The 20,749-nt window shown below is 50.2% G+C and overlaps 1 protein-coding gene across 2 annotated transcripts in view; it reads right to left on the bottom strand.

The window, feature by feature from the left end:
- Positions 1-20,726, bottom strand: part of TAF5L (TATA-box binding protein associated factor 5 like) — a 30,364-nt gene extending 9,638 nt beyond the window's left edge. The window contains exons 1-3 of one of the 2 annotated variants that reach the window (XM_087828885.1): positions 20,654-20,726; positions 7,900-8,044; positions 4,705-4,809 (exon numbers count right to left, since the gene is read on the bottom strand). In XM_087828885.1, the coding sequence (XP_087685011.1) occupies positions 4,705-4,809; positions 7,900-8,041 (247 nt within the window). In that variant the 5' untranslated portion in view covers positions 8,042-8,044; positions 20,654-20,726. Of the gene's footprint in view, positions 1-4,704; positions 4,810-7,899; positions 8,045-19,853; positions 20,257-20,653 lie in introns of those variants that run through there. The other variant, XM_016196031.2, reaches the window with a different exon arrangement.
- Between the last annotated feature and the right edge of the window lie 23 nt (positions 20,727-20,749).

Here is a 20,749-nt window from a genome sequence, read left to right as displayed (position 1 = left end):
GGCAGGACTAGTTATGGCCCAGACCCCTCAGGAAGGAAGGTGGGGTCACCTGCCAGGTAAATAACCAGGACTGGCTGAGGCGCCTGCTGAAGGCAGAGGGAACATGGAAGGTAGTTATCAATACCAGCTAGAGCCCGGCCGGGCGTGGCCCAGCAGCTGAGCATCGACCTGGGATCCAGGTGATGGAGGTTCGATTCCCGGTCAGGGCACATGCCCGGGCTGTGGGCTCGATCCCCAGCAGGGGGCGTGCAGGAGGCAGCCGATCAGTGACTCTCATCATTGATGTTTCTCTCTCTCCCTTTCTCTCTGAAATCAATAAAGATATATTTAAATAAATAAATACCAGCTAGACCACGTGACCAGTTACAGGAACGAGGACTGTAATTGTCAGGAATCTTCCCCCTTATTCTGCTAAGAATGAAATTATTTGTGTGTCTATGCAAACATCTGTGTCCCCCCCACTCCCTTACCATGTAACCTAAGTTATATAATGACTTTGTTACAGTATATAAGTATCCTTAACTTTACACCATACTACTGAAGTAAGGGGAAGTCACAAGAGCAAGCACCACCCAAGGACTCTGCTTCTTCTTCTGGGGACGGGATTTGTACGTTTTCAGTTGTGCCCAGGGCTGTATCTTGTTAGGCGAAATTATAACCTTGTGAATCGTCTTTACTTGAAGATTAAGTGTGGTTTAGGAAGGAGATGGATACGGTGCCAAGGTGACAGAGGCTGGGCCTTGTGACGGTTTATTTCACGTGTCAACTTGGCTGGGGGACAGTGCCCAGATACTGGGTCACACATTGTTCTAGGGTTTCTGCGAAGGTATTTTTTAGATGAGATTAACATTTAAATGAGCAGTCTTTGAGTAAAGCAGATTATCCCCAATCATAACGAAGGTGAGCCTCATCTAATCGGTTGAAGGCCTTAAGGGAACGAAAGACTGACCTTCTTAGAAGAGGGAATTCTGCCGTCCCCTCCCACCCACTGCCCTGGGATTGGAACTGCAACTCCTCCCTGGGTCCCCAGCCTGCTGGCCAGCCCAGCAGATTTTGGACCTGTTAGCCTGCACAATCCACGAACCAATTCCTTAAAATAAATCTATATATACACCCTATTGATTATATTTCTCTGGGGAACACTGACTAATACGGATTTGGTATTGACTTATATACTATAATTTTTTAGAAGACCTCTGAAAAATTTCTTTCCCAAAATACTAATTAAAAAAAAAAAAAGGTTCCACTCTTAGTGATCAGACTTCCTACGTAGTCTACTGGGATGAAGGATTGTTTTCAATTCCTTAAAATCTTAGTTTCAGGCTTTTCCCAAATGAGAGGGATTTTAATTTGTAAGTTTAGGAAAAAATCTAGCCATCAAGAACAGGGATGCGCTTGCTGCTTTAAAACTTACTGAAATTCACTCGTTTCAGTTCATAGTTTCAAAACTGCCACTTTTTCTCTTGTCTGAAGAGAACAGCACGTTGGGCTTAAAATAAATTTCAATCAACATGTTCTGTATGTGGAACAAGGTGAAGCTCACGTGAGTCTTCACTCTCGTTTGAACTCGTTCCCTTGCAGTCATTATATACACGGCACATTTTACCGAATGTGTACTTGCTTAAAATACATTTTTCTAATTACAAAGTAACAGCCTCTGAAAAGTGTGTTTCCTTCCTTCCTTCCTTCCTTCCTTCCTTCCTTCCTTCCTTCCTTCCTTCCTTCCTTCCACCCACCCACCCACCCACCCACCCACTGACTATGTAACGAATGTCTGCCTGGCGCTCCACTCTGCTGGTGGGAAACATGAAAAAAATGGTTTTTTTCATGGAGTTTGCAGAAAAGGACACTTATTAAACAAAAACTGGGCTTGTCAGCCCTCACTCTCCTTCGCTCCTCCGCAGGGTTGGATCCACTGACGATGACATCCTGGGCCTTCGCTCTGAAACACCCACCACAGCACCTGGCCTGACCCTTTATCGCCTTCCCACGTTGAAGAATTAACAGAGCGTGCGCCCACCTCCTCCGAGCCAGACCCGTTACATCCTCACGTCTGACTTCTGTTCATACACTTCCACCCCCTCACCAGAGCCTGAGACATTCCCAGCTACTCCTCCTTTACTCCTGAGCGTGCAGATTCCCCCTTGGTTAGTTCAGATATGAAAGCAAGGCCCTGCTTCCCATTCCCACACCTCACTTCTCAAGTACTGTGGTGGACTCTAGGCTGGCTTCCCGGTCACCCCTCTTACCAACCCTTTTACAAACTGCTTTCGGACTAAGTCATGTCAACGGTCGTCTCCATCACACGGGATACAGCTCGGACTCCAGGGTGTGTGCCTCTATCTCCACTCTGGAAGCCCCACTCCACGAAGCGGGCTCCCCCACTGTCCTGCGCAAAGAACGCCACCTCTGCCACCATTCACCTTTGCCCACATCCTGCCAGGTACCAAGTCCTCCCGCCCCTCCTCTTCCAGTTTTCCAAAATGCAACCCACCTCCCAAGTGCTAACGCAAGTCCGCCCTGCACTCAGCAAGGCCTTCCCCGACCGCCTCCACCTCCACTGTCTCCTCACCCCGAACGCAGGCAGCTCCTCCCTCTACAACATTCAGCAGCTGAGTCCACACTGGCCTGTGAAACACACTTCCAGGGTCAAACTTAAACTTTATTTAAAAACTTTTACTTGTAGACCGCTTATGTTAGGATTAGCTTCCAGTTTAGATGAAAGACTACACGCTACACTCAGGAGGTACTTGTTCATTTGGTTTGGCTGACTGCTCTCCGGAGACCGAGGGTAGAGAGGAATGTCCCAGGAAAAGCAGCCTGTAGGGAAAACGTATCGTCACCCCTCCCAAGTAATCTGTGGCCAATGGGTTAAAGAGTTAAATTATACAGAACGTAACAGACAAATTTCTCAGTTTTGAAACAAGACATGGAAGTGCAAAGGAAAAGGCTGACAGATTACAATGCACTGAAATCTAAAGTTCTGGGCAAGGGAAGCTAAGAGGCAGGAATAGAGAGGGTGGCTCGTATTAGGAAAAAACGCATCATCAGGTACAAGGGGCGGATGGCTATTTTACCTTAAGAGCTCTGGCAAATATTTAAGAAAAACACCAAGAGCCCAAAGGAGGGAAATATGAACAGAAAACTGCGTCAGGATAAATCGCATTAGTGATCAATATATGGCACTGCAATACCTAGCCTGGCATGGAGTCGGCGCTTGGCATGGACACAGGCCGGGCGGATGAGACAGAGGCGATGGGCTGGGCCTGTCACCTTCCACGCCAGCTTCCCACCACCCGAGGGGGGTGCACATCTACCACGGAGACGCAGCAATCACATTTCTTAAAAACCAAGGAAGTTAGCTCTCTAAGAACTGACTTAAAAATTTTAAAACTGCTTAAAGCCTTAACAACCAACATCAATGATGAAAATAACTCGCTGTCTCCAAGTGCTTGCTTACCTCAGAATGAAATCCTTCTTATAAATTCAATGTTTCTTTTTTTATCCTGAGTGGAGATGGGAAGCGGCTGATCACTGTTCTGAGATATTTAACATTCATATGACATGAGGATCTTAATGGAATTTCCTTCTTTCCAGTTAAACATAATAAACTCTCTTTATTAAACCTTTAATACCTTTTTTTTTCATTTTTGAAACTATTTAGCAGATTAGTCTCTACTTATGAATTTCATCGCTCAACAACTGTGAGACCGATAAGATAACCCTCTCTAGGGTTTTATTGTTACCTTTAATTTCTGTAACATTTTGGCCATTTCCCCAACCACAGAATACTGGAAATGGGGGTTCTTTCCTTTAAAAAACTAACCATTCTGAGGGTCAAGTAAAATTAGGACAACTCTAAGTGTGTGTAAAACTAGATATATTATTCTGGTTTACATGTTGACACCTATGCATCTTTACCATTAATAATTATTAATTCAAGGACTATTCAAAATAAGGGAAGAAAAATAAAACAGCTCCAGAGTATTTAAACCATAATTCCCCACTAACCAATACATGCTCATTCCTCTCAATCCTTTGAGGGCAGAGAGTGGTTTGTTTCTTACACCTCCAGTTGTTTTATATAAAGAAAGTCCTCAACAAAATAACTAGAATCAACACGGCCTCTCTTACTGCAACGATCTTTCCAAGGTTAAAATTATTACCAGTCATCTTAGGACTGGGTGAGGGCCGTCGGTTTCCCCTTTGAAATGCTTTTTTAAATTCATATACGAGGAAGCAGAGGCCCCAGAGAGGCCAAGTGACTCCATTTTAAAAAAGTGATTAATTTAAAAAGTCACACAGTGATCTACTACTGATTTTGTGTTTCAGGGGTCATTACACCACCCACGAATTGATCTCAATTACAATTTCTAAGGCCCTTTCGACAGGTACTATATTATTATTAGTGACATCCAATGTGCATTTCAAACACGTGCGTTTAAACATGTTTCTCCACGTGGCTGACTTAGCGTCGCGGTCCCCGTGAAGGCCGTCGATAAAACTGCGCAGCACACCCAGGGCCCTCGCCCTCAGAGATTTTAACCTTGCCACTGAACTTGCAGAAATTCCAACAGGCCCTGAGTTTGAGGCAAGAGCCGTGTTCACCTACCTCTGACCTTCCAGCGCCTCCCACCCTACCTGGGCCGTTCCCGGTTCTGGGGGACCCTCCGTGAGAAGGGGCCCCCAGTGCTGAGCACTCACCGGTGAGGAAGTTCCGCAGGCGTCCAAACTGTACTTCATATTGCTGGGGCTCCGCCTGGCACGGGGCTGCAGACACGATGTTGGCACAGCCAGATTCCGACTGGACTGAGGAGGGAAAGACACACAGACGGGGCGGGTGAGAGGGTTATTAACCCAGCGAGTGGCAGGATGGGTGGGAGGGGGTGATGAGTCTGCGTCAATAGCGACGGGCACGTCAGTAGATTTCCAAAGCATGCTGGGCTCCCGGTTCGATACGCCCGACTGATGACACATCTCCCTCCTCTCCTCCTGATACCCAATAAATGGGAGCACGAGAGGAAAAAGGCGTAAGTCACAGGAATAAAGTAGATGAACGAGGGGAGGTCTGTAAGCTCAAGAGACTTATCGGGAAGCATCTGGCCCCGTGTTCTGACGGCTGACAGTAACGGGCCTGGTGGGGGTCTGCTTTCCACCACCTGCTGGGCATTCAGCGGGCCCTTTCGATCTGGAAATTCATGTCTTTCAATTCTGAAAAACTTTCTTGAATCATTTTGTGGATTCCCGTTTTCTCTTCCTGGCACTGCTACTATTTCAAGGTTCGCTTTCCTGCACTGATCCTTTAGTCTCCTCTCCCATTTCCATTTGTCTTTCTGCTCTGTCTGCTTCCCTCGAGCTGCGATTCACTGACTCTTCCCCTCTGTATTTTTCAGTGGGTAGATCAGCGTCTTCCACGGCCTGACAGTCCCCGGCCGTGGGCGCACAGCTGAGAGCAGGCACCATGGGAGGTCACTCTGTGCATGCGCCCATCGCCCGGACGACCGGGGTGAGCGTTCCCCGAAGTCAGCGCTCAGGTCCCTTTCTCGGGCAGGTCAGTCCACCAAGGAAGACTCTTCCACTCGCCTTCCTGGAGGACGTGTGCCCGGCTGCTGCTGTTCTGGGCAGAGGAATGGGGGCGAGAAGGCTGGAGTCTCAATATTCACTATATACACAGGCACTTAATCTCCATTCTGTGAGTTTATGCTTTCTAAAAAGAAAAACAAAATTCCCTGACCCCTTGTGCAGGGGGAGGGGGCACTGGGGCCGAGGAAAGCATCTTCAATGACAGTCTGGACGAAACACGGACACATTTCAGAAGACGGAACACGGACGCGGGAACGGAAAGTAACGCAGAGGCCCGAGGAAGCCGTGACACGAAGGGGACCCAGATGCGGAGAAGCCCGTGTGCTCTGCCGGAAGCCAGGGAGATAGAGACGCAGAAGCCTGTGCCGGGAGGCTGTGCACGAAGAAGGGAGGGCCTCCCTCGCCCTCCACCGAGTCCTCTGGCTCCTCCCCACTGCCATCAGCACCTCCTCACCGCAGGCCGGCCCCGCCCCCGCTGGGCGGCGCTGTGCCCTTTCCATAGCCCCCGCTTCGGCCCGGGCCTTTCCCGGCCGCACAGCTGCCAGAGCGGCCTTTCTACCATTCGCGCCAGATTCCTGGGAGACCTCCTTCAACCGCCCTGGTCAACAGCTCACGGCTCCTTTGACCATCTCCTGGCCCTGACTATACGCCAGGAACCACGAGACCTTCTGGGCAGCCTCCCCTGACCTGCCAGGCTAATTTAGACCAGCATCTTCTCTGCTCCTACAGAACCTGGGGCACCCGCCCCGCACAGGACTTACTACCCCACACCCTCCTGTAGTGGCCGAGGTGTGTCTCGCTTCCCGACGACACGGTAAGCTCCTCGGGAGCTGCGATCAAATCCTAGCTCTCTCTAGAACTGTTCAGCCTGGCCTCCGGCAGATGTTCAATAATTATCTGCTGAATGCAGACAGGCATATTCCGATTACTGGGTTAGCAGGAAAACCTCGGACGAGTCTTACGATACATTTCGTGTTTCTCACCGCTTCCCGGTGGTTTTCCAGGAGCAACAGCGGCTCTCCCAACGAGCTACACATCTAACTAAGACACGCAGGCGCGGGAGGCTCTGGAAGGCTGCTCGGCAGCGCTGGCTCCGAATTCCCACCGACAGCAGCACAGAATTCCCGTCCCAGGTTCCGGTGGACACAGGGCGGTGGGAGATCATCAATGCACGTGACAGGCCGCGACGGCAAGTGGAGAAGGAATTACCCGGGCTGTCCTACTTGAAACCACAAGGCACTTGTGAATCTCTCTATGCCAAGTCCATCCCCTGGCCCTGTTCTTGCCAAGGTGACCCAGCGGAGTCTGAAGGAAAGAAGAACACGGCGGCTTCGCTGCAGAAGGAGCAGCCGCCGGACTGAGCTCCCTCCACGGCCTCGAGGGCCAGGAGCCACTCGCTCCTTTGAGGGCACCCTCAGGCCTCCGCAGTCCCCCCACTCTTTCCTGCAGCCACCGCAATGCGCCCTTAGAGCACAGTCTAGGTCCTCGGCTTTCAGGGTAACAAGAGGTAGCTAAGTAGCTTTTGCTGCGAGTGCAAAAGCTGAAACCACGAGGCGGTGGAGCAGGTGACGAGATTCTTCCAGAAGAAGGAAGTACAGGCGGAGAGAGAGAAGGGCCCGCGTGAGCAGGGAAGAGGAACCGGGGCTGAGCCGGAGGAAGCACGCCGAACGCGGGCTCCGCGCTCGCCAAGGAAGTTCATCGCCACCCTGGCGACCCTGCAGTGAATTCTTTTTCCAAAATCGCCAGTGCACAAATTCAATATAAACAAATGACATCCACATAAATAGCTGAACACACGAAATAGCGAGGTGACAATTATTTGTTACTCCAGATGAATTCATGACAAAATTTTTCAAAAAACAAACAAAAAACCCAATTTTGACCTAAAAACGTTTTAAAATCTCAGGGACATATGTACGTTGCCAATATTTCCAACCACCGATCCCAAAGTAGTCGTTCGCCGAGCAAACCTGCCTTGCACAGGCGAGGCTCCGGGCTCCAGGAGGGGGTCATGTACAGGGGGACAGAGACCCTGGCCCCGTCAGTCTTGTAGGGTAAGAGCGCATGGAAGGGAGAACTGCACCTGGCGTCAGGCACAGGTAAAACCAGTCAGCGCTCTGAGGAGGGATCGGTCACACCAGGAGGTTCTTCGAAGTGGCGCCCGAGCAGGGTCTGGAGGCCAGCACTCCCTCGGTGCTGCCCCCAGGCCGCTGGACAGCCTGCTCTCTCCGGGGTCGCCTCCAGAAGGACTGGCCCATGGGCACGCGCCCTCCTGCTCCTGCCCCAGCCCCAGCCCCCGGGGCAGCCCCCGCCTACCTGTGAGGTGGGCTGCCATCTCCTCAGCCGTCTGGGACAGCCGCAGTCCTTGCTTCAGGGGACCGTCCGAGTCCACGTATTGACGGCGTTTGAGGTAGCAGGACACTGCCATCTGAATCTGCTCGGTGCGCACTCGTTTCATGACCTTGGGGAGGGGCGGGACCACAGGACACGGAGCTGTCAGAGGCCAGGACATCCCCCAGCCCAGCCCAGCATCACATCTGCCCAAAATCAACACTGGGGAAGACCAGCCCGTGAACAGTTAAGAAGCAAAACTCAGTTCCCCGATCACCAGCCTGGGGCTCCCCACCGTTCTACTTCCCCCATAATGCAGCCAACGTCAGTGACGGGAAACACAGATCACCCCCAAATCAGCCTCAATTATCCAAAGTAATCTACCCCGCTGAACGCTTCCTGCCACTTTCCTTTCCTTCCTTCCAGGAACCCGCGAGGTGCGCCCTGCGTATACACAAGCCTCACCCCGTCGATGCTTCTGTGTACTTGCAGCTGCAAGTAAAGAGCGAGGGAGGTAAACCGGGCGGCTCAAACGAAAACGCGGCGCCAGCCCTGGGTTCGGGCCGGCAGCCTCTTCCTGACACAGGAGAAGGCACGGCACCCCTCTCCCCGCCAGCGACGCCTCGCGTTCTCAGCATGTGTTTACCCAGATCCTGAATCTCTCGGGGTCTCTGACTTTGCACTGCCCCCTGCCCGCTTCTGCGGCTGGCTCGCTGCTCATTAACGCCCGTCTCACAGAGTGGGCAGGGGACATGAAAGGCCCCGGCGCTCACCTGGTCTTGTTTGTGCTTTGAGAGCATCTCTAAAGAAAAGTTCATTGGGGCCGATGGAAATCTTGGCATTAAGTGGAGTTGGGGGTCGTCCGTGGCATCATCGGCTTGAATAATCAAAAGTAATTTCCCCCAGCAAAACTGTGGGAGGCAGTTAGACATGCAGAGCAAGGAAGATGGGCCAGGTACAGAAGGTCGCCAGGTGGAAAGCCCTGGGTGCCTAGCAACAGACAACTGCAGGGTGGGACCTGGCCTCCAGGGTGGCCTTTCCTCCCCTAGAGATAACATCGAGGCCTCAGGTGTACTTCAGCTCCAGGCCCAGGGGAGCTACAAAACCAGCCACAGCTGACCTCAGGACCAGCTGCATTGGACAATGACCCCTTGCCCTGGCGCCGACAAATCAATCGGTGGAGACCCCGGCCCTGAAAGGACACACCTGGAGAGCTGCTGAATAGTCTACTGAGATCTGGGACCGTCCCTAAAATCTTCTCCCTTAAAACCCTAAGGACTAGAACCCAGGGCTCTCCCTCCTGGGAACAGGCCCACACATTCTGCTTTCCCTTCCCCCATCCCCTCTCCTCCCCGAGTTACCATTACTTTCCTCACTGCCAAGCCCCCAGGGCCCCTCCTTTGCCTCTGTACCTTGTTTCCTGAGCCCATTTCTTCTAGGAATTACTTTTCTACCTATTTGATTAACGAAATAAATGTTCTCTTAGAGTTCGGGCCTTGGCTCTGAATTCTTTCCCAGCCAGCACACAAGGGCTGAGGCTGCTGAACCCAAGTCCCGTCTGACCCCACGGGCCTCACACCCGGTGCATAATGAAGCCGCAGCTCGGGCTGTTCATCAGTCGTGAGCCAGCCTCCTCACCACCTTGGCTTTGAGGCCATGACTATGCTCTCTCCCCTCCGGCCCTGGGTTTTCTCTCTCTGCGGATTGCTGCACTGTGGGCATGGGTTGGGCATTTAAAAGCCATCAGGGCGCCGGCCCCTGTGACAGGATGGGGTCATGGAAGGGGAAGTTTGCACTGGGCACTCCACCAACTGCAAGACGCGGTCCTGCACCCAGGAACGCTGCAGTCACGAGAGGCCCTTCCCCACGGCTCCTCCCTGCCAGGTTACTAGTTCCAATGGGGGGAGGGAGAGACCCTCGCCCTCTGGCTGGAAGAATGTCCTGTCCCTCCCTTTCCCTTCCTTCCTCTGCATCTGGAGTGAAATCCAGGCTGACTTTCTTTGAGCTTTTGAAATCCTCAAGGTGGAGCTAAGGGTTAAGGGTTGGGAAACTCTAGGCTATAGATGAGAATGGACATAACTGAGGACAGGACAGAAAAAAAAAAATGGATGGCTGCGTTTTAACTTTGGCTTTTCAACTAGAATTGTTTTCTGAGGATCTGAACAGGAACTTTTGCTGGATAAATGAGCTTAAACTCTTTCTGCTTCCACAATAAGGGACCCCGGCAGTTTCTAATCTTCCTAAAGAAGGGGACAGGATTTGCCCTCGGGGCCCGAGGTGCGGTCTCTGTCTGGCCAGCCGGCTCACACACACAGGTCACCAGGAATCTTCTCTGGTCCCTGAAACCAACTTCTGTGGGAGCCTCAGGGTTAACTTAACAGGGACTCTCCCTTCCCTTGGAGGGGTGGCTGCTGCTCTCTCCTAGGCCTCTGAAAAGACCAGTGCTTTTGGGAACACGAAAGGCAGGGAACAGGTCACTAGTCTGATTACTGGAGACCAGGGTTGTAGCACGAGGGTTCTCCATGTGAGGTGACAGAGGAACTAGGCACCCCTTATACGGACAGAACTGATAGAGGGTATCCCGGTAAGGCCGGAGGTCATCAGAAGAGGGACACCTCGCTTGAACGGGCCATATTTGTTGGGGCCCTACCGGGGTGTCTGCAGGACCGGGGTGTCTGCAGGACGGCCACAAACAGCCCAGACTAGCAGGAACGCCTCTAACTCTTGGCTGGGAACTTATCTGTCTCTCTGTAGGTGGGGAACCAGTCTAGTGCTTCAAGACACCCCTTTTGGGTGAAATTTGACCTAAGTCCTTCAGGCCTGTTTTGCAACATAGCCTGGCCCCAACATGATGTGAGAGAAACACCGACTGGTGATCGAACCTGCAACCTAGGTATGTCCCCCGAGCTGGAATTGAACCTCCAACCTTTTTGGTGCATGGGCCGATGCTCCAAACAACTAAGCCACCTGGCTAGGCCTTAAATTATTTATTTTCTAATAAAGATCGTTTAATTGCTGATACAAGGATTCTGATACTTTGAGAGTGCTCTAAGCACTCATCTGTCCATCAATGAAGACAGACAATTGTTTCTTTGTGGTTACTAATAAGCATGACTGTATCAATTTGACTGTACCAGTCGTCCTCTGCGTTTCTCTAACCTGGCTACACATAATAATGTCGTGTGTGTGTGTGTGTGTGTGTGTGTGTGTGTGTGTGTAAATAATTTCTGCCCCGAAATTCTGATTCAATGTTATATTTAGAGGGGAAAAAATTAAATGCATACAGAGACTGCGGGAGTACTGTCCTTTACCAGTTTGGCCCAAAAGTCAGGACTAGTCAACCCACCAGCTTTGCCCCCCCCCCCCAGCTAAAGCTGCTTTTAATCTAACTTCAAGAGCTCTTAGTCTCCAAACTCTTCCAAAGCAGCCTGATTCCTCGTATTTTAGCTGAGACTAAAACTTTTCCAGATTTCCTGCCGCCAATCTCTTGTTGCCATGGGAATGTATCAAAATGTGTCTCTTAGTGTTTCAAATGAGATGGGAGGAAGAGATCACCTCTAATGAAAAATAACCTGAGCATGGGAGAGACAGAACAATTGATAAAGAGGCCCTGCAACGACGGTGCCTCAAGGTGGGGCAGTCTATGCATGTCTGAGGGGAAGACAGACAGCCGTCCAACAGCTAGGAGTGAAAATGAATGACAGTAAAAACTGGCCATATTTGGGATCGCTAGAAACTAGTTTGTAAATACTCATTCTAACAAATTTGCCCAAATTGGCTGCCCCAAAGGGCAGTTTCTCTGGATCCAAACCATCATTTATAACAAGGGACCTTCCCAGAGGGTGGGGGGTGAGCCAGCCGTAGGGGAAAGGATGTTAAGGGCAGGAAGGCTGGCCATGGACTCTCTTCACAGCCACGCTCAACTAAAATACCAGAGACATGACCCGACGGACTAAGCTGGATTTGATTCCAAAGCACACGCAGTTCAAGTGAATAATGAACAGCGTTCTGCAGAGGGCGCCCTGGAACGGGTGGGTTCGCCCTGAGAGAGGGGCCTGAGCCTTGCAACGTGCTGCGGCTCCGTGACGCGGGGCGAGCACTCGCCGCCCCTGCTCAGGTGTTCCTAGGTGGCTAAGCATCTTCGTGGGGTCGCCTGAGAATTTCCTCTAGGCGTAAAGCGGTCCTACAGGGATGTCCACAGCATTGGCTCCTCTGGAGACACGGCGCATGGAAAGGCTGCTTTTCCCTAGAAGTTTGTTCAGATTCCATAGATCTCAAAATCCACGCAGGAAATCCTGCTCTGCGGCCAACAAGGGCCACCGGTCGGCTCCCGTGTTAATGAAGATGGACAAGATGAGGATCCTCTACTTCTAAATGAATCGTTTGCATGCACAATTAGAAAAAGCCAGCTTTAAAATTAGGTAGAACGGAAAACACATTTAACTGGCCTCTTGAAGCTTCAAGAGGATCTAGATAAATGAATCAACTTATGATGTCCTTCAGGTGCCAACCCAATTCTCCGAGCTATTGAGCACGGCTGTCCTTAACACGGGAAGGTCATTTGGAATTTGACTTGTCAAGGGCAGGTGTAAATTGTAAATGCCTCCAGGGTAAAATCTGTATCCACCTGTTGTTCTACAAACTAGTGTGTTTCCACCAGGCTTTGATAATTTCTAGAAAATGCCAAGTTGTTCGCTGCTTTCTTTCCCAGCGAGCTCCCAGGAGACCAAGACTTGAAAGACTGCTTGACTACCACCTGGAGATTTTGTTTATTGGAAGGGACATCAAATAGGAGACGCTCCCCAATCTCACTGGAAGGGACCTAACCGCAATGGACATCTACCCACCAACGGGCATCAAAAACTCTCGGCTGAAAAGCCGCTGACACCAGAGGTAGACAGCTGCCCCAGGACGTGCGAGGGGCCGGTACACCTGAGCACCCACTTCGTCTTTACCTGTCTGCTCATGACATTAGTCACGATGGTCACACTTGTCCTTCGGGTCTTCCTATGTAGTCCACTTGTTTATGATTACCGAGCCTGAATAAGGTAGCTGCTAAGACTCCTCACGGGCATGTAAATGTTATACCACAGAGAAACGAGCCAGAAGGCAAAACTCGGGTCGTGACGGTTCACAGGACAGAAAGGATGGAGCTGTTTTTCCCTCCCTGCAATGAAAGCCGTACGACCAGACTGCATTCCACTTACCTGCCCCTCCCGTGGAAAAATTCGGCCTCAACTCAGCTCCCGCGATTACAGCACTGCCCCATCCCCAACAGTCAACGAGACATCCTAGGAACGGGCCTTCCCAGTGCTGTGAGACCACAGTCTGACCAAAAGGTTGGTCGTCAAATGCACCCTTCAGGAAAATTATGACCGAAAGGGGGAGCTGTGGAGGGAAGGGGGTTGGACAGAAAGTAACCTCTCAGAGTGATCTGATAAAAAATTCCGAACAAGGCAGGTCACGTTGGGTGATCATGCCCCGGGCCTGTGACTTCCGTAGTGAAAGGTTTTAAGACAGCCCTGTCCATTTTCCTGTGCACCTCGGGTAACACACCTTTGAAATACCAGAAGTAATGCCCCTAAAGGGGGTATTAACCCTCCAGAGAGTACATAATCTTAACTACCCTGTAATCCCAATCCCTGCCTTGCTTTCTCCCACCTCCATGTAATCTTCCTTGGTTCCCTTCTTAATTTCAGACACATAAAAGCTGCAAAATGGTTATTCTTGGGAGCATCTGAGATCGTTTCCCCGCATGTGTTGTCAGTCTGGCTCAAATAAACTCATAAAAAATTCTCCAAAAAAAAAGAAAAATCTGCAGAGAAGCCAGTTCCCCTCCCCCAACAGATTTCCATAGTACTAATATCCATATATGGACAAAAAAGAAACAAAAAAACACAACTCCTTAAAATAGACCTATCTTTTGAGAGATTCAGACATGAGACTAATATTGCAATTTCAAGTTACCTCCTCAGCTTTTTTATAAAAATCTTTTAAATTTAAGTTGAGTTTGTATATAATTATCTGTGTTAAAATTTCAGGATTTCCCATCATTTTCAATTTACATAAAATATCTTTTTTAGAAGTAAAAATAGACAATCACATACTTTTTCTCTTTTTGTGACATTATTAGTATTTCTGGAATTTAAAAGTAGTCTGATACCATATGTATCTTTCTCATGTATTAACAGTTGCCTACTATTTAGTACTTCAACAAAGTTGCTATATAAAATCAGGACATGATTATTTTCTGGTTTCATAGTAACAAATGCAGGAAAAACCACAGCCACACTCATATTTTATAGAAATACGGGGAATGCAGACACATGGGAACCAGGCACGCTTTTAAGATGCCGATCCTGTGGGACTGCAGCTGAGTAGCTCTTTTGCGTCTTCACTGCATCCCAACTCCACCCACGTTCAACGGTCCATGATATGGCTGGTGGAGGGGTGCTGGCCGCCTCAACAGCTAAGTACTGCACAATTCCCTGAGATGCCAACAGAGCACTAAATGGACAGCACCCGTCAGGTGTACGGTGGCAGCTCTGAGTACAGACGGGTTCAAGACAGATCCAGCAAACTGACCACCATCCTTGAATCGGCCCCCATCTGAGTATACTGATAGGTAGCTAGGTTTTTTTGTTTTAAGTAAATGCATTTTTTAATTGTAAGTTTATGCTTAAAAACAAAATGATTTTGTATTTTTTGTTAAAAGAAATGTCACATAAAGTGCCTAGGAGGCACTCAAACACTAGGTCTGTACTTTTTATTTGCAGCAGTCTAAATGGCTGAAATAACTATCAAAAGGTCACTCTCAGTAGGACCTAAAAACCTAAGCTTTTGCATTAGCATCATGATGTGTATTCAGTCAGCTTTGTGAAAATATAAATCAAAGAAAAATAAATGAGCCATACTACTCTCAGCCTCAGTCATACCTCATATAATTTTAAAATTATGACGGCCCTTTATATTCAATCTTCCCTCAGACACAGGATGACGCAAATACCTGTGTCCTAAGATGTCAATGGCACATGAACAAGGCTGAGTTGGGGGTCAGGATGCAATGCAGAACCTGAAGGGGTTTACTGGGGGAGAGGGGAAGCAGAAATCGCACAGCCAGGCAGACAGATGCCACCAGGAACTGATTTTCTCCAACATCGGCAGAGACCTTTGTGGTATCTCAGAAGTAAAGACTTCTTGCCAAACACCTTCTTTCCCTACAGCTCCCCCCAGCCATTCCCAGCCCGCACTCTCTCACCCAGCAGCTGACCGTGCTTTCCACCTCAGTGGGCTCTTTACTGGTACTTGAGATTCCTCAACTCTTGCCAAATCCTACGTGCCTCCTTCCTTGAGACGCCCTCTCTCAGCACCCCCCCCCCCCCCCCCGTATGACTCTCACCCTTCACATTCCCTACATCACTGACTACTCACCCAAGACGCACACTCTAGTCAGATCACCTTCCTGAGCTCACGTCGAAAGGACATCTCTACCTGGGTGCTGCAAACATCTGAATTCAGTGTGCCCAGATTTGTTTCTTTTCTTTTTTAATCCTCACTGGAGGACATTTTTCCATTGGTTATTTTTCAGAGAAAGTGGAAGGGAGGGAGGGGGAGGAGGAAAGAGGGAGAGGGAGAGGGAGAGAGAGATCGATTGGTTGCCTCCCGCACGCACCCCAACCAGGCCGGGGATCGAACCTGCAACCCAGGAACAAGCTCTTCACGGGGAATCAAGCCTGAGACCCTCTGGTCTGCAGGCCGACGTTCTAACCACTGAACCACTCTGGCCAGGGCCAGATTTACGTACCTTTAAAACCTCTACCTCTCATAGTTGTCCTTTGTGCCATCTACCACTATAGCAAAAATAAGCCATCATCTTACGATTCTTTTCTCTCTCTCCCTCTCGATTGTAAGGGGCCACCAACTCCTGTCCTTCACAGGACTGTTAGAGCTGCTGCTTCCCCACTGCCACTGCCGCTGGCAGCTCAAGCCTCTTCTCAGCTGGGCCACCCCAATACCCCCACCTCTAGCCCTGCCTCAAACCACCCTTGAGAATGCAGCCAGATCTGATCATGCCGGTCCCAAGCTTAAAACCTCCCCTCCACCTGCCACGCAGGCCGGCACTCCTGCCATCACCGTTCTTAGTTCCGCAGAAAGATGGAGAGTTCCCTGGGACCGGGCTTTTCTTCTCTTTGAAACTCACATGAAAATAAAGTGAGTGTTGTCTAGCTTTTGTTTGGAACTGACAATTTAAGCTCATGATTTCTCTCGATTTTTAAGAACCAAAAAGCTACAAATATTTGACTCCTATTTTAACACTGTTTTGCGGCACAGAACAATTATTTTTATACAAAACCCCGTTAACATAGAAGTACAGGAGATCCACAAAATGGACATCTACATTTACTATGTTTCGACTTCATAAAGAAAACTCATGTTTGCTCTATCTGCAAACACCACGGTAGACAGAAACTGAATTCAAATGCAACAAGTGAGGATTCCAAGATGCTTTAATGACATGGGGGGGGGAATGGAGGGACGACTTTCTGTTTTTCATAGAGTAGTACTGTCCAATGAGGCTTTCTGCAAGTATAAAAACTGTTCTAGGTATGCAGCCACCAGCCACAAAGTGCTATTGTAACCAAGGAACTGGATTTTTAATTTTCATTACATGAAACTTAAGTAACCACATGCGGCCAATGGTTAGTGTATCGGACACATAGTTCTGGGCATGGTACTAAACAATGCATCAGCACCTTAGCTACAGATGTGAACTCACCAAGTTTTGCAAAACACTTTATTTTTATATCTTTATTGATTTCAGAGAGAGGAAAGGAGACAGAGACAGAGAGATAGAAACATCAATGATGAGAGAGTCATTGATCGAGCCCGCAACCCGGGCATGTGCCCTGACCGGGAATCGAACCCCGATCGCCTGGATCCTAGGTCGACGCTCAACCGCTGAGCCACGCCCGGCTGGGCTGCAAAACACTTCTGATTACTAACTTACCAAATCTCCAAAATGCTCATACTTTGTTAGGAAAAAAAAAAAAAAGCCATCTTTTATTATTAACAAACACTAGAAGGTTACTAAGATACAGATAGATACATTTCAGCACATCTTCCCGGAAAGATACTTATTAGGCTGCTAAACAAAGAATTATGAATGGAAGTTCTCTGTAGTGTTTTCTAAATCTCGCCAGTACACATTCTTTAAACCTCCCTGAAATTAAAAAACGAGAAGGGAAAGGGGAATTTGCTTCAGCAGAGCAACTGAGCAGCAGTTAATTTCTGTAAAATGTCAAAAAGGTGAGCTCAAATCTAAGACAACTTTACCCTTTCAATGAGAAAATAAAAAAGAAAATCTGTTTAACTTAAAAAACCCCAAACTTGTAGGATTGTAGATAAAATCCAAATCTCTACTTATAATCTTTATTAATTTACTTATATGTATTTAAAAGTATATTACATATCCCTACTGGTGTGGCTTAGTGGTTGAGCATTGGCCTAGGATCCAGGAGATCATGGTTTGATTCCCAGTCAGGGCACATGCCCAGGTTGCGGGCTCGATCCCCAGTGCAGGGCGTGCAGGAAGCAGCTGATCAATGACTCTCTCATCATTGATGTTTCTATCTCTTTCTCCCTTCCTCTCTCTGAAATCAATAAAGACCAAAAAAAAAAAAAAAAAAGTATATTACATAAGGCAGTATGTATATTAATGCATGAAACGATTTTATTTCAATTAATCACTTACACCTTCAACGTCAGTGTTCCTGTGGTCACTTGAGCCACTATGAATCATCCAATTCCATTTTCCAGAGCACATCACCTTTGCATCCACCAGATCGGCTATGGCAGAGCATTTCTTGAATCCACATATGATGCTCTCAATGGAAATCGCAACCCAAGCTACTAATACCCATTTAGGTGGGCAGGACATCTTTCATTCAGCATTAACTGAACAGGCTGATTGTATAAATATTCCAAACTGGCATCGACTGAGGTGGTTCTAGCCTAAACAGCATCTTGTTTTTGGAAATAGAGTAACTGAGAGAGTGCCCTGTTATAGGAGAGACTTAATCCGTCTGGTGACTCCCTTTTCAGAGAGAGACTTGTCTTATGATCAGGCATATACAGCACACACGTGAAGGTAATTTTTAGGAGTTTCTTCGTGTGTCCTCTGAGGGCTCTCCAAACTCCCACGTTTGGATAAAAGTGTCTGTCTCTGCTGGGCAGTCACTTTCCTTCAGGAGCCATAGGCAGACACGGAACTGCCAGGACAAGTGGATGGGCCTTCTCTACTTTCAACCCAACCTCGCACAAGTGCAGGCAATATTTTTCCAAAAAGCTAACCTGATGTCTTCTGTGCTCATCTTAAGAACTTCCTACTGCTTCCACCAGGGCGGAGAATTAAAAAAACCTCCGCCTCCACTGTGTCGTTTCAACTCTGACCCACCTGTGTTAACACAGCTGGTGGGTACCAACCACCTCACTTCAGGGGCTTGGCTAGGCTCCTCCATTCACTGAAGACGCCCCACACTGGCACTCCACCTGGTCTAGCTAAGTCCTACCCAAGTTTCACAGCTCAGCTCGGCTGAGCCATCTCTGCCTTCCAAATGCTTCCTTGCCTATGGCCCCCTGTACCCAGTGAACCCAGGGACAAGCCTCTCTCACAGCGCTCACCACACTACTAGTCTGTCTCTACATCCCCACTGCTAATACTAACACTTACTGAGTGTACCCCACTGGCAAGAAACTATTAAGTGCCTCTCCTTCACGCCTCACAACAACCCTATGAGCTAGGTGCCATTCTTCAGATGGGAAAGGTGAGGCCCAAAGAAGCCAGACAAGGTGCCCAAGGTTCCACGGTGCCCAAATGGGAACTCAGGCCACCGGGCGCAGGCTCTGAGCTCTTTCCCTTTACTGTGCTGCTGCTCAGAGGTTCTGCGTTAGATCAGGGGCTTTGGGGGATCACAATAGCGAAGGCTTCCCAGATGCTTGTGGAGAGTGATCAGAACAGCCACTACCTGAGAAACTGCCTGTCACAGGAAGAGAGGCTGGAAACTTGACTCCTAGGACTGTCCACTGAGTGATGCTGGTTTAACAGAGGATCCCCAGGCTCCCTTCCAGTCAAAGCTAATCATGAATAACAAAACCCCTTTCTTTTCTCCAGAGATGTCCTCCACAGGTTTGCAAAAATAAAAACCCAAAACCCCCCAAATACAAAAAGAGTTACTGAGCAGTTAAGTGAGGCCTTTACCTAGTTCCAGAGTGAAAGAAGCCCATGCAAACCTCACCTTTGTTGGCAGGAGCAACAAACTATTCCAACTGTTGATCACACAGGAAAATGCTCACGGCAAGCCCACCTTTTGGTTTTCTAGTTTAACAATGACTTTCCAGGCAGGAAGAATTCATAAAGAAAATCGACTCGTTTGCATCCCATTTACACAAAAACGTTAGGCCTACAAGGATATTCACAGGGTGCTTCCCATACGTCAGGCATTTTCAGACATCATTCCTTTCTCTGGCACCTTTAAAAGCTCCACCTAAGTCATCGGTCTCTTCCAGAAGAGGAAACCAAGGCTCACTGAGGTTACGCAGTTACATGGTTTCAACCTCAGGTCTCTGTAGTTACCCAGCCCCCAACCGTGACACTAAGTTTCTCCGAGTTTCAAGGTGTGGCGCAAAGTCCCCTTTCACTCTCATTTTCAAGCAGGGCGGCGGCCTAGGCTGGGGAGCGCGGCGGCGTGTCCCCCCCCCCCACTCAGGTACATGACACGCGTGCATCACCTAGCAGAAGGCAGGCCAACTCCGCCCCCCGTTCCTCCCAGCACGGCGCCCAAAGGCTCGTTAGCGGGAGTTAACCACTCCAAGGTTTCAACCTACAAAGTCAGAGCTGGGTCCATTTACGACGAGCGCGCGCGTGGGGCTGGCGGGCTTACCTTGCGATCCTAGGGTACCTGCGGCGAGACGCGCATTATGAGGACACGATCAGGACGGAGGGGGCCTGCACGAGGCTCTCCTGCGCTCGGCTTCCGCGAAGTCTAAAGTGTCACCACCGTTCTGAGCATCACCTCGGCGCGCACCGACGCCTTCCTTACCTAACACATGTTCCAAAGCCTCGGCGATCGCGAGTTCCGCCGGAGCGCCCGACTCTCCCGCGGCTGTCAGGAGTCCACCCCCCTCGAAGGCAACCCTGCAGGCTGCTGTCCGCCAGCAACAGCTATTCTCACTCGGGATCGCCCCCTGTCACGGGCGGAGGTGGATCTCACATCCGTCCGCCACCATCGCCATGTGCGAAGTTTAATCTTGAGTTCGCCCGAAAGACGTCTCCTTTTTCCTTCAACGAGATCGGGACCGGCGCCCCTGCCCGGCTGCCCAGCGCCCAGGACCCCTTCCCGGCGCGTGCCCCGGAGCCGCCCCGGCAGGACCCCCAGGGAGCGGGAACGCAGAGCCCCTCCAGGTGGAGCCGCCGACTGCAGGCCACGCCGCCCGCGGCCGCCTGGGACTCGCAGGCCGAGGGCGGAGGCGCGGCCGCCGCGCCCGCGCACGGCCGGCCCCGCCCGCCCCGCCCCCACCGCCCCGCCGGCGGGAGCTGCGGGCGCGCGCCCCGCCTAGGCCTCGCCGCGCGCCGCCGCCCGCGCGCCCTCCCTGCCTCCCTCCCTCCCGGCCCCCGCCGCCCGCGCGCGCTCGGCTCGCGACCCCCTCCCCGGCCCTCCGCGCCCGCGCGCCCCGCACTCACTGAACATCCCAGGCGGCTCCGGCTCCTCCCGCCGCCGCCGCCGCCTCCGGGATCGGGTTGCTTCCGCCTCCGTCGTCGCTGCTGCAGGGTCTCGTT

This window comes from Miniopterus natalensis, chromosome 21 (genome assembly GCF_054644295.1).
Source record: "Miniopterus natalensis isolate mMinNat1 chromosome 21, mMinNat1.hap1, whole genome shotgun sequence".
NCBI lineage: Eukaryota > Metazoa > Chordata > Mammalia > Chiroptera > Miniopteridae > Miniopterus > Miniopterus natalensis.
The sequence above is the reverse complement of the archived record's forward strand: the minus strand, read 5'-3'. Positions and strand labels throughout refer to the sequence as shown.